Source organism: Equus asinus, chromosome 14 (assembly GCF_041296235.1).
Source record: "Equus asinus isolate D_3611 breed Donkey chromosome 14, EquAss-T2T_v2, whole genome shotgun sequence".
NCBI lineage: Eukaryota > Metazoa > Chordata > Mammalia > Perissodactyla > Equidae > Equus > Equus asinus.
This window is the reverse complement of record NC_091803.1, coordinates 13,107,132-13,121,502: the sequence shown is the minus strand read 5'-3', so window position 1 is coordinate 13,121,502 and position 14,371 is coordinate 13,107,132. Positions and strand designations below refer to the sequence as shown.

General features: G+C 41.5%; 1 protein-coding gene across 1 annotated transcript in view; it reads right to left on the bottom strand.

Moving 5' to 3' along the window:
• The window catches only part of LOC139040152 (cytochrome P450 3A12-like), a 28,642-nt gene extending 22,159 nt beyond the window's left edge, over nt 1-6,483 (bottom strand). The window contains exons 1-3 of the mRNA XM_070484308.1: nt 6,331-6,483; nt 2,537-2,630; nt 305-357 (exon numbers count right to left, since the gene is read on the bottom strand). Of these exons, the coding sequence (XP_070340409.1) occupies nt 305-357; nt 2,537-2,630; nt 6,331-6,401 (218 nt within the window). The 5' untranslated portion in view covers nt 6,402-6,483. The remainder of the gene's footprint in view (nt 1-304; nt 358-2,536; nt 2,631-6,330) is intronic.
• Nucleotides 6,484-14,371: the final 7,888 nt, after the last annotated feature.

Sequence of the window (14,371 nt, the reverse complement as noted above, 5' to 3'; positions counted from 1 at the left end):
ACAGAAAAATTAATTAATGAGAGTCAGTCATGAAAATTATAACTTTGAAGATATATCAAAAATATGATAAGTGCATAAGGCATAACACTAGAGGAAAACTGTAGACATACTAACACAAATGTGTAATAATGTGCCTACAACTGGAAAAAGATTTGGAACGATCAAAAAGTGATAGTAGCATTCTGAGCAATTTCATTCCCTGATTTCTAAAGTTTCTAAAAATGGCTCTGGACTGAGATAATCTTTCACTCCAGGAAACCTATTCATAACAAGCCTATCCAATGGAAGTTTCCAGAATACTCACCCCCACATTTTTCTGTATTTTTTAAGACATTCCGTGTCAAAACCCCCGAAACCCTGCAAGGAGAAACAAAATAGGATTATTAATGTAAATGTATTGAAACCTACCTCTAATTGGGACATAAATTATTTGAATCCCACGAAACTGGGCTTACTATCTTTCACTGGCAGAGGGAATCTCTTATTCATAGATGTCTTACGGGGAAGCAGAGAAAATAATGGAGCTGTTCAAAATGGAACATTTAAAGTCACTCTAGAAATTTCTCTGAGTATTGCAGATATTAAATGACTTACCCATGTCTGTGAATACTAAGTAACTCCTTGTCTTTCTCAAGTGTTTTTGCTTGTGCATGTGTTGTCTCTGAATCAAATAACCCTCTGAATTATTACCTTCATGGACACAGGAAAAAACTGAAGCTGAGAGAAAGTAAGAGTGGCCTGCACACTCTTTGATCTCCTAGTTAAGCATCATTTTCATTTATCTCATGAGCTTTCTCTAGAATCCCAGCAGAATTAGGAAGTTTAAGACACCAGTGGGCGCCAGCCTCGTGGCCAAGTGGTTAATTTTGCGCACTCCACTTCAGTGGCACAGGGTTTCACCGGTTCAGATCCTGGGCTAGGACTGCTCATCAGGCCACGCTGAGGTGGCGTCCCACATAGCAGAACTAGATGGAACTACAACGAGTATATACAACTATGTACTGGGGGCTTTTGGGGAGAAGAAAAAAAAGAGGAAGATTGGCAACAGATGTTAGCTCAGGGCCAATCTTAAAAAAAAAAATAAATAAAAGACACTAGTGAACTCTTTTGTTCCAGCAGATTCCATAAGTCTAAGCCATGTTTGTTCAGAAAGAAGGTGAGTGAGTGAATGAATGAATGAAAAAGTGGACCCAACTTCCAGTTTTCCAGTTCAACTTGGAAAAGATGGGAGATGTCACCACTCCACATAAGACAGGGAACATCAAAACACCTAATATGACATTTCACATATAACTTTTAAAAGTCCTTCTGTTGCTTTCAGTTGCGATGTTTTAACTATGTGAAGAAGGTTCCAGAAGTGTGGATCTAGGAGTGTATCTACTAAGGGGGCTGATCTGGGAAAGGTAGAAAGGAAATTATTGCTCTTTCAGAGGGAAAAAAAGCACAAAATTTCTTAGGTGGTAATGAGGCACTGAAGATCTCAGTTGGGAGAACTGGGATCTGAGAAATAAGCTTCACATCTGACAGAAAGGAAATCTGAGGCAGACAGGAGCCTGCACACAAGTCTCTGCCTCCTTACATTTGGACAAAAATGTATAACGTTCCGTCCAGGGGCCACGACCTGGCTCAGGCATCAGCTGGGTTAACTACAAAGGCTCTGCCAGAACTCACAGTCCATTTGTCACCTAGTACACTCTGCTCAGTTATATTAAATTTTTTAAAACATGTCGCAAACCATCTCCTTTCCAGTGATTCTGTATAAGTGAGTCTGTCTACGCTAAAAAGAAAAAGAAAATACAACTCGATCAATGGTTATATATCTGAAGCCAATAGACAACCACCATCTTGTCACAGTCTACATACTCCATGTTCAGACTCACCCACAAGATGCCTCCTTTGAAAGAAGAGAAGTAAAACAGAAAGCTCTTCTTCCACCTCTCAAACCCCGAAGATATCATGGGTAGCAGAGGATTAGTTAGAGCCATGGAAATAACTGCAGGGGTTTATCAGTTCTTCAGAGAATTCAAGTATGTGCAAATTACCAAATGATGAATACTGAGGCTGCCTAATAAACTGAATTTTAAAAACTACCCAAGAGGAGGAAGAAACGAAAAGGCTACCCAGAGCTTATGCTATAAAGAGGGAACTCTGACTTTACAGTAGACAGTTTAATGAGCCACTACTGGGCACATCCTTCATTCTTTACTCCTACTACACAGTCTGATTGTTGCTTCTTGGGAACTTGCACATGGCAGAAAGAAAATCCTCTTCACAATGCATACAAGTTGGAACATCAAGTCATGTGCTGAATCAGCCAGAGAGCTGGGTTGACCAACTGAAGGAAAACCTGAGACTCCTAACAGCTGAAAATAGAGCCTTGTGGTAAACCTGGCCATGTACCGGTTGAGGCCTATGGCAACAGTCCTGGAAAGTGTGAAACTTCAGAACTTCCTCCAGAGCTGAGGCATGTGTATTATGGAACTAAGCTGGAATTTCCAGTCATAAGAAGCAAAGGAGAACTTCAAATAAAACTCACCTTACGGTAGCCCAGGAGAGTTCCCAAAAAAGGGAGAGGTTTTGGCCCTGGAATTCCCAGTTTCTTAAAAAGTCCATGTGTATAGATCCCATATCTATAAAGTGAAAAAGAAAGCCAGGTCACAGACATCATTTAATATGGTAGGGCTGGGCAGTCACTGACTCAGAACTGGAACAGTCAAGAGAGCATGTAGGTGATGAACAAAAACAGCAATAATTACGTTCACTCACCCTCTCCTTTCCCACCTCCACTCTGTGACCCATGAAAAGTAATGCAGTAGCTAAAAGCAGCTGAAGGCTTCATGGTCCCAATACTAGAGTGAATGTTTCCAAACTTGAGGGCTCCTGAGTGATTCAGGCTGGAATTTTTCCAGAGAATTCACTCATGTCTATTTAGTAAGTTGACTCTCCCATGATTTGGAGATTCTATTTCTAGGTAGAAAGGGGAAAAATTATTTTTCTGCTGTGATGATGAGATTTTGCATAACGGGGTCCACTCAATAAAAGAGAGTTACTGAGAGCCTACTGTGACATTGTTCTTACCGTTTGCTCAAAGACCTTTATGCTTTTCTTTCCCTCTGTGCCCTGACCCTGATTTAGAATCTGGTACTTCTTAAGACTATCTTCACAGAGATGTTATGAAGCAGCCACAGGATTCTTACTTCTATAGAATGAAAACTATGTTCAAGGCTTCCATTGGCCCTGTAGAAATGGGAGTGTCTTTCAGCTCCATCCACACCTCTGTTGTCAGACAATTTGGTTGACTTGAGTTATAGAGAAGGGTGATTGACTCATATGTTTCCTGAATGATACTGAATAAAGGAACCAATGACTAGAGAATCCATTTACAGACGATACTTCCCTTTCTGGCATGTGATCCTTCAACCTGTGATGCTTACCTGCTAAGCACAATGCCAGACACACTCACCTTTTTCAAGATGGTCACTCACAAAGCAGTTACTTTGCTGCCTCTGTGGATCAACTATCTCAAAAACCCATTAAGACTGGTGTTCCCAATGGCAGGCCTGCTTGCAACTTATCTTTCATGTATCATGTGTGCAATATCACAACTGAGGGTTCTGGATCCTTGCAAGTCTTCCCACTACCGTGTTACAGACAGGTGGCACAGTGGAGGAAGAAGAGAGGCTGAGGGAAGAGGCTACCAACAACCATTTTCACCATGATGTTGCTAGGCCTATAGGTTAACTCTACAGAAGCAAATGAGGAAATTGTGGCTGAAAAATATGCTATATATGAATAGTTCAACATGTCCTACAAAAGCTTTTGGCTAAAAGACAGGGGGCCGTCCAAACTTCAGTACCTTCCTGTTGATGGCAGATGATGCATTAAGCAAAATAAAATGAGTAATAAAATGTTCCAGAGAGTCATATTAAGACCTTGTCTCCTCTTCCTTGGAGGTTAGCCTTTAAAACAGTACAGGATATAAATATTTAGTTCAAATCCAGCAAATCTTATAATATGTGATGGTATAAACCCCAAAAATTTCATGAAAGGATATGTACTTGAAGGTCCCAGCAGAGGTACTTCAGCCAGGCCCACCAAGGCATTTGGATCCTTCCTCCAGAACAGTTGGTGGAAGTGTGTGCACTGACTGCCAGAAACAGGGTTGGCCTCAGTTAGTCCTACCAAGTTCCTTCTTTTGCAATCACAACCATGGCAAATCAATTAACGCAATTTCTGCTTCTGAACTTTCAGTTTGTTGTACAAACTCTCAAGTGAAGCCAAGTAATTGAGTAGATGTTAGAAACATTAATCCTCAAGGAAAGATCCGGTCTAGTGTCTAAACTCACATAATTCCATATTAAGGCAGAGGGTGGGCTGGGTGAATTCTTTGGTTTCCCTCCAGCTTCCCTCCTTTTGGTAGAGTAGTGCCAATTCCAGTACAAATTAAGGGACTAACAATAAAGCTGATTACTTTTATTATGTTTCCATTGTATTGGGACAAAAAGAGCATTGTCTACTCTACAGCAACTGATTCTTGGTGGCATCAGTCTCTCTAAGTCTACAGTGTTGTATGTCCAGTGTTGACACTATCTTGTGACAAAGCCACTACCAAACAGACCATACACAGAGTGACTTAGATGGTGTCCTAGTCTCCAGGCTTCAAGCAGAAGAGATGCCAACCCTGCTGCCCTGTGAGGGACCTCCTGTGGGACCAGGACAGAGGAGTGTCTCTGCTCTGAGGGATGAGGAATATTCTTCCACTTCACCCTGACTCCTACCCGGATGCCTCTCATATCATCACTGGCTCACAGTTTCACTTATTCACCTGCACTGAGAGATTTTAAAACCCTGCTGGGCCTGGACATTTAAATATATATATATATGTATATATATATATATATATATATATATATATATATATATACACACACACACACACACACACACACACACATATATACAATGTTTATCATAGAAGTATAGGTTTGTACCCTAGCTTCACATTCCTGACATTACTCTACAAGGATGAGGTTATTTATGCATGTTTGTTGTCACAAATAATAAACCAACAGCTTTCTTTTCTCCTTTAGAAAGTCCATGTTAGAAATAGTTTCATCACAGTAAAAACTTCGTATTATAGAAGGAAATTAAACCACATCAATTAATTTTAAAATGTCATCAGTCATAAAATACTTTGCCACAATACCCGAAATTCCTAAAATTTCTTTCAAAGAATTAAAATGAGATTTATATTTCCTATGTTCACATCTGTATTCATAATTTCCTGCTCTCAAAAAGTGAAATTAAGATAGAGATCAAATGAGATCTCTAGGCTGAACCCTACCCACACATCTAAAATAACACCTCTTCCAACCTGCTCCATGATGCCAGGAATCCAAGCATTGAGAGTAATTCCTCTGCTGGATGGTTTTGGTTCATCCTCCTATATTGTAACTCAAAGGTAAAAACTATTTAGAATCCAAATTGGCTTTTGGAGCCAGTGCCTTTACAGGTTGCTAGCAGATCTCATATCAGGGGGAAGAGAAATCTCTACACTGATGCCAACTCTCCAAGAGAATGGAAGGAAAAGGTGAAAGAAAAGAATACAAGTCAAGATTTCTTCCAGGTCTCTTCTCTAGAGATTTCTCATTTAGGGGTAAAAAGTTCTGTAAATTGCAGGATGGGGGAATTAAGTCTTAAGAGAGGATTTCTAGAGGAGAGTTACAGAAAATAGGGAAGGTCTGAGTCTGAGGATGGGTTGGAGCAATCTTCAACCTGCCTGGAAAGTCTGGGAGCACCAGGTGCCTTGTGTAAATGATGCAAGGGGGTGGGAAGGAGGGTATTAGGAGCCACCTGAGTAACACAGGGGACAGTTCTTCTACAAGTCTCTTGGAGCAGACACAGGCATCAGAAGGTGAAGATAATGAGACAAAAACCCAAGCCACTCCTTTTGCCTCTGGGATTCCCAGACCTTGAGAAGGGGATGAGGACCCCACTGCAAAGGAACCAATTGCTTCTAATCTGCCTCTGCTGAATTCTGGTTGATTAGTCTAGGTCCAAACTGGTAGTCACTTGAAAGATCATGCCCAGGAGCAAATAACATTACTAAGCCCTCATGGCCACAGAAATTGAGAGTTGTAAGGGAGTTTTACTCTTTCAAAGGGTCTACATAAGATCAACAACAATCCCTCATATGTTTGTAGCATCAAACACCTAAGGAACTTCCCCCTTGATAACTATTTTAGTCTTCAAAACAGATAATGGAAAGGGGAGCCTGGTTAGCACCCCAAGTCCAAGGTTAAGAGGACATGAGCCTGGACGGTTACTCACAGATAGAGGAGAGCCAGGCTGGTAGCCAGGAGAACCCATGTTTCCACAGAAAAGCTTGGGATCAGGTCCATGGCCACTTTCTTGCTGAGATTTTCTCCTCTGAGTTGTCCTTTCAGCAGTCTGTGCTGCTGTTTGCAGACCTGTGGATACAGAGCTTCCCTTCCAGCCCAGAGGCTGGAAGATTTATGTGCTGGGAAAGTGGGTGGGGCTGGTGCTGATTCCAGTAGCAGGGCCACCTGTACTCCATGTACAGGTGCCCTCTCCACCTTGATAGTTGATAAAGCATCATGGACACTCCCAGTATGATCTACCTTGAGGTCATATTGTGCAGTAAATCAATAAATAACTCAATCAGTGTTATCAGTAAGCTCAAATATTACAGAAACCCAGGTAAACCCACTGGCCTTTAATCTCTAACCTGCCCTTGACTTCATGGCTGCATGCACGCCAGAATACTTGAAATTCCTAAAAAAAACTAGGTCTACCAATCTTTACCCATGCAGTTCCTTCTGCTTAAAAATGCCCCTGTGCCCCTGGAAGCCCCCTTCTCAACCTTCAAAGCCTAGTTCATCAGGACCCCCTCTGTTAGAGTCTTTCCTCACAAACCTGCTTGAACAGATTTAACCACTTCCTCCTCTGGGCAACTTCTATCCTCCTTAAAATGTCTATTATTGCCTTCTCTACCCTCCAACACCATTGTTTGTTTCTATAATTAGTTCTCTTATCAGATTGACAGCTTCTCATGGCACAGTCTGTGTATTAGTCACTATTATGTCCCTACTCCCTAGCAGAGTGCTTTATGCAGAGGGGGCATCCAGAAAAGTTGGTGGAGTTGAGTTGATAGAGGTGGGAATGCTGATCCGCCTGTGTGCCTTTTTCCTGTGGCTCATTGGTGACCACCATCTTCTTCAATTGTTAATACAAGAGGACCTGGCTGCACCTCACTGCCATTGCTGCACATTTAGTCTGACCCATGAGGATTCTGTTGACAAGAGGGCGCCTGAAAGAGAAGCAGGACATGGCATGACGATGGCTGCACCAAGTGGTATCAGTTCATGCTGCTTCCTTTCCAGCCCCTCAGAGGGTCCTGCAGTAGACGGCAAGCTAGAGAGACTCTTGACCAAATAATAGCCCCCTCTTTCTGGAATGATCAATGTCCAAGAACAATGATAGTGAAGGGAGCAAAGAGGAGAACACAGCCTAGATAGCCTAGTGGACCCCAACGAACTTAGCCACCAATTACACGACAGGTGTCACTATGGCCAGCACACACAGCACACAGGACAACAGTAGATGACATGAGCTTTTTCCCTGGCAAAGAGTCATAGCAGACGGCTTCCAGTTTTTTGACCAATGGAGGATTTTCTAATGCGTGGTGAGGAGCTGGGAATCCCTATTCCCAGGGAATCCCATATCCAGCCACAAGGCAGAGCCTGGTAAACACAGATCTTGTAACATTCCTCCATTGCTCAAGTCCCTCCTATCACTCCCATCATCCCCAGGATAAAATCGAAAGACCTTGGGTAGGAATGCAGGACCCTCATTCATCCAGCCAAGGCTGGCTGTTTCAGTCTTGTCTCGTTCAATTCCCTGTGTAGACAGGATGTTCTAAGCAAATGGTATGATTTGCCACTCCCCAAGCTCTCCTAATGAGATATTTCTGTGTCTCCTTGTGTCTGCAAAGGCTGTTCTTCGGCCTGGAAACAGCCCAACATGTTTTCCCTCTGGTGAATTCCCAGACATCCTTCAGGAGTCAGCCAGGGTATGATCTCCTCGACCAACACCCCTCCACTCCTCAGCAGGCAGGTGGTGGGAAATATCCCACTTCTGCAAGCCCACAGTTCCTAAAGAGGAACACATAGTGACTCTCAGCACTCTCAGCAACACTCATCCAGTGTAATGAGCACTGGATGCTCATTACAATCCATGTGCATAGGGAGCTTTAAAAAATACAGATGCCTGGGCCCACCAAAATATCTGAAGGTAGGAAGAAAGGACCAGCATTAAAAAACAAAACAACAAAATTGAAAACTTTCCTATCTAGTCATGTTAACATGCAGGTGATCACTGCTGATTCAGATATGATACATATCATGTGAATTTTCTCCTTGAGAGCAGGAAGTTTGTCTTATTGATTCTGAATCCCTGGCCCAGCACACTGCCCAGTATATCAGAGACAGTAAGTAAATGATTGTTGAATAAAGGAAAGACTGATTAAATTAATAAAATACATGAAGGATAATGAGAGATAAGAAGATAGCAAGGAATAACCTGGAAATCCCAAATATGAAAGAGTAGCAGGCCAGACAGTGAATCTCCTAAGCTGTTAACTACTTAGTAAGACACTAATGAGGGAGAGAAATTTGAGAAATGGTCAAATAATGAGAACAACAACCAAGAAAGAGGTGACTGATCACATGAAGCAGCCAACCATGTAATGGCAAAATAAATGCAAACACCACTTAGCGAAGACTACTTATTAACGGGGTTGTTTCCTCCAAAGATGGGAAAGACAAAACTGCTTCCAACATAAAACAAACGTATCTTCACTGTGATTCAAGAGTTTATGGAGACATCTGTTGGCACTGCTCCCCAGTGGACCATTCTAAAGCAAGGACTTGTAGAGAAGGTGGGAGGCACGGTGGCTTCCAATCTTGGCCACACATCAAAGAGAAGCCAGCAGTACTCGAGCCTCATTAGGAGGCAACTGCTTCCAGAAGCCATGTGTCTATTTTCATGAAATAGTGATAATTCTAATTCCATCATACCAAATATGAGATATCCTACTAAACGAATTATATCCTTATGACATTAGATTTTGAATATAAAGTTACACAAAAAGGCATAATCAGTTATTTCTCAGTTGTTCAATTAATATTCACTTGCTGCCTGTATATTTACTCTGTCAAATGCAAGGATTTACTAGAAGTTAACTAGTAGCACAAACTGGTAATTTTTTTTAACTTGTGGGTTGAAGACCTAAACCAAGAATATCAGGGCTATTAATTTAATTGTTGCTAAGAATTGTAAAAAAACATTAATTGAAATATTAGAAGGAAAAGGCTAATTCCTAGGAAAACATATTGACCAAAACCAACCCAAGAAGAAATAGAAAGCTAAATAGTCTAAAAAATGCTAAAACTATTAAGCAGAAGTCAAAAATATTGCCATAAGGAAAACATCATGTCCAAGGAGTTTTACAGTAAATGTCAAGGAACCAATAGATCTTAGCTTGGTTTCCCAAGAAAGGACAGCCTGAGACACAGGCTTTTGTGCCACTATTTCATTAGGGAATATTATCCCAAGTGAGCAAGAGTGAAGGAAAATGGGAATGAAGCATAGGAGGAAGAGAACCTATACAAGGGGTCCTTACCAACGTGGACAACATTTGATATCAAAAGCAATTGATTCTTTGATCAACAGAGACTATCTTCTGAGAGGCCAAATGGCCACCACATCTCAATCTATCCATCAAAAAGATGGAATGGAGAAGAACATATCCACTGGTTTCCTTCTCTCATTGGTCAAATATTCTTCCCATGGGGCATTAACTTTCCAAAACTTCCATATTATGGATAATTTGGTAGGTTGGGAGGCACCATCAGGTTACACCTCCACAAATTCAGTTGAAATCCATGCAAAAGTGATCCCTGCAGTGGTGGCTGAAAATGAACAAGTGGCCAATACGAGGATAGATAAATTAGTTATTAATGGTATATTACAAATTATTTAAAAAAAATGTAACCACTTAAAACAGCAAACATTTATTATGTCACAGTTTCATGCATTAGGAAGCCTGGTGCAGCTTACCTGGGTGCCTCTGGCTCAAAGTCTCTCATGATGACTCAGTCCCACTGTCCAGCTAGGTTGGAGTCCCAAAAAGTGATGACTGGGGGAAGATCCACCTTCCAGCCAACTTATGTGGCTATTGGCATGATTCAATTCCTCACATGCTCATAGACCTCGTTCCTCACAGGCTGTTGCCCAGAAGCCTCCCCGACTTCTCCCTCCACCTGAGCCTCTCCTTAGGGCAGCTCACAACATGGCAGCTGGCTTCCCTCAGAATGAGTGAGTAAAACAGAATACCTAAGATGGAAGCCACCGTCTTTTTATAACCTAATCTCAGACATGGAATCCCATTCCTTCTGTCATATTCTGTTCATTCAAAGCACCTGATCCGGCCCTTACCAAGGAGAAGGCATTACAGAGAGGCATAACTACTCGGAGGCAGGGACCATTGATAGCGGACTTAGAGGCTGTGACCACAGAGGGGAAGGCAAGAGAAACTGAAGTGTCACATAAAATCAATCCAGAGAATTGAAAAAGAACACATCATGCTCAGCTCAATCTAGGAAGGCGTATCAGCTTGATCCAAATCATGCAAAATAGGACAAGAGGGGAAGATCACATGCCTGTCTCACTCAAGAGCTTCAATGCAAAAAGTCTATAGAAAATAGTAGCAAACCAAACATACCACTGATGATACACCATGGCCAAATTGGATTTAATCCTGGAACTCAAAGGTGGTTAACAAATAAAAAGTATAAATACCAATTATCATCTTGCCGACTTTTTTAACCAAAAGAAGTCATATCATCTCAATAGTTTCAGATAAGACAATATTTGACTGAAAATTATGATATAAAATAATAGTAGGGAATTTCCTTAATCTGATAAAAGTATCTAACAAAAACCTAAGAAAATGTGAATCTTCAGAGTATAAAAGCATTATGCCCCATTCCTCCATTTTAATGTTTTACTATGTGCACATAGAGCCTTTTCAAAAGTAGTAATTTTTTTAAATAAAAAAAATTCCATCAGTTGACTTAAATTTTGCTATAAATGGGAAGAATGTCCTTACTTGTTTTTGACAGGAATCCAGCTTGTGGATCCCAGGGTTAAAAGTTCGAAAATCACTCAAAAAGTTAAATGTTTTTGTCCCTTATGAGCAGTCTTGAACTGACCTGCAAGAGGCAGTGGGGAAAGAAGAAGGATGGTGGTTCATTCAGCTGAGATCACCTAGGTTTGCAAGATGGCATTCTTGAATTTTAGTTAGAACAACAGCTCCTGCGATAATCAGATGAAGTAATGAACTGCCTCCCCAGAAAATAAACAAACGCTCATCATTTTTGGCACAGTTCCAAGGAGTTCTCAAGGAGACATGTCACCATGGTGTCTGCCAAGCCCTCGTGACTTTTCCAGAGGCACAGCCCAGCCAAATTCAGCCCACTCTTGAACTCCAGCAGAAGATGCCCTATTCCATGACAGGTCACACGGAGATCCCCAGGGCCATGGGTTCCTCTCTAACTGTCTGAATTGGGTCTTCACTGTCCCAGTGGTACAACACACCATGGGGCTAACGAGTGAACAAGACTATCACAAATCGCACTTATGCAGAGGACCCAGGTGGAGTGCTCCACTGCAAGCAGAAACCTCCAAAGGCATCAGAAGATTTGGGAAGACAGAGATGAATCAGATCCGGAACCACCTTGGTTCATGAGCTTCCCAGACAAGGTGACACTCTGCTTGCACACCATAGACAGAGGGATGTTTGGCCAGAAGAAGACAAGGAGAGAAGGTGCATCAGGTTGTGAGAGTGGCCCAGCTTACAGTTATTATCACTGTTGAGTATGTTTGTCATTTTCTGGCTGCAAGGCACAGTGTCTAAATCGAGCCAACTTTTATTACAGCTGAAAAGAAGTAATCAGATCACAGGCAAAGCTAGTGACCCTCTACTTCAAAGGCCAAGGCTTGTCCCTAGGCCTGTCAGTAGGAGGATGGAGACTGGGCAGGGCCTCTGGAATAAGTCACTGGGCTTACAAGACACAAGAGTGGTCTATCTTGTACTTGTTAGGGAACATTTCTGGGATTTCAAAAAAATTATTGAGGTAAAATTCACATAACTTATTATTAACCATTTTAAAGTGAACAATTCAGTGTCATTTAGTAGACTCACAATGTTGTGCAACCACCACCTCTGTCTAGTTCCAAAGTATTTCTATTCCAAAAATAAAGTCCCATGCCCATTAAGCAGTTTCTCCCCTCTTTCCCCTGTCCTCAGTCCTTGGCAACCATTAATCTACATTCTATCTTCTTGGATTTACCCATTCTATGTGTTTCATATAAATGGAACTGTGTAATATATGGTCTTTGTGTCTGGATTCCTTCATTTAGGATAATGTTTTCCAGGTTCATCCCTGTTGGAGCATGTGTCAGTACTTCATTCCTTTCAAGGCAGAATAATATTCTACTGTATGTATATACCACAGCTTCTACACACATTCATCCACTGATTTGTATTGTTTCCACCTTTTGGCTGTTGTGATTGGTGCTGCTAGGAATATGCAGCACAAATATTTGTTTGTGAAACTGTTTTCAATTCTCTTAGGTGTATCGCCAGGAGGAGAATTATTGGGTAATTCTATGCTTAGCTTTTTGAGGAACTACCAAACTGTTTACCACGATGGCTGTACCATTCCACATTCCCACCAGCAATGTTGAAGTGTTCCAGCGTTTCCACAATCTCACCAACACTTGCAATTTTCCTTTTTTTGTTGTTGTTAATAGCCATCCTAGTGGTTATGAAGTAGTAAAATTTCTGTGATTTTGACTTTGTGTGAACATGGCGACTAAGAGTCTGTGAGAACATGCCAGAGCTAGAGAGGGACAAGGAAAGGGTGTAGTTGGGAACATCGCCCAGGTGGCCCCTGAGTTCTCTATGGATGCCAAGGACATCTGTGCTTTCTGTTTTGTAGACAGCAGACAGAGAGGGATCGACCGAATGTGACAGATATGCAGGCCTTGTGTGAGTTCTATAAACACTCTCAGCTTCAGTTGCCCATACTACAAAATGAGTGTTAATAATTATGCCCTTCCATCCAAAGGAACCCAGACCAGACCAGACCCTGGCCCATGACCTCTAGGGTTTTGGGGCCCAGATCTGCAAGTCTGGCTCCTGGTGGCTTGGACTGAAGAAAACATGTGACATTACCCAGCCAGATACCTGACCCTCAGGAGGTCCTCTAGAAATGTTCCCTAATATGAACACATGAACAGTTCAACTTGTGGCTGGCAGAGGACGAGTGTTATAGGTTAACAGCAAATTGTGTAATGTATTTTCTTTTAGCAAGAAGAGAAGATGTGAGTTCAAGCTTTAGTAGAAAAAATAATTAAAAGATTGAGAGTTTGCTGAGTGTGGACTGTTACCTTTGTCCTTGTTACTGATTATATTTACATGGCTCTTTTTACCACATGATATACAAAGAGCCATTGAGGTCATCATTGTTCAGAGCTTTAATTTCCTGAATTCTAATTGTACTAGTGGTTCCTGTCCAGATATGTGAGCACAGGGCCATGAGCAGGACCACCAACCTGTAGGGTTTGGATCTACAGGATTTACGATCCTGTAGGATTGTAAAGCCCCCCCTGGTTGAAATCTCTCCCACTCTCCTCATCCTTCCCTGAGGTAAAATCTGCTTCTAAACAGTTCCCAAGTGAAGCACTTTCTAGGTACAGAAAATGCAAATCTCAAAGAAACCAAAACTAAGACTAGGGAGAACTGATTCCCTCCTTAAGACATGGTGTGTTTACAAAATTCAGTAAGGACTTCCAGGCAGGGCAGGACTAGAGCAAGGAGAGTGAGGCATTCCACTTGAGCACAAAATTGCCAAAAATCTCAGTAATCAACACAAATTGTGCTCTAACCAATATTTTTAAGGATCAATATTAAGGCAAGAAAAATTATGAGGGACAAAATATCAAAATTTTAAATAAAGACAGGATCAGTAGGTTAATTTAACTCACACACTAGGATTCATCTAGTTAATGACATGCGTGTTGCAGTGTTTAGGAGCAAAGGGTTCTCATTCTGAAACTTACACCAAAATGAGTCAAAAAGTGAAATGGACCGATGGGTGGATAGATAGGTTTAAAGCAAATAAAGCAAAATGTTAATTATTCATTCTAGGTGGTGGGTACACGGGTGTTAGTAAACAATTTTCCCCATCTTTTGGTTCAAATTTTCTTTATTTAAAAATTATCA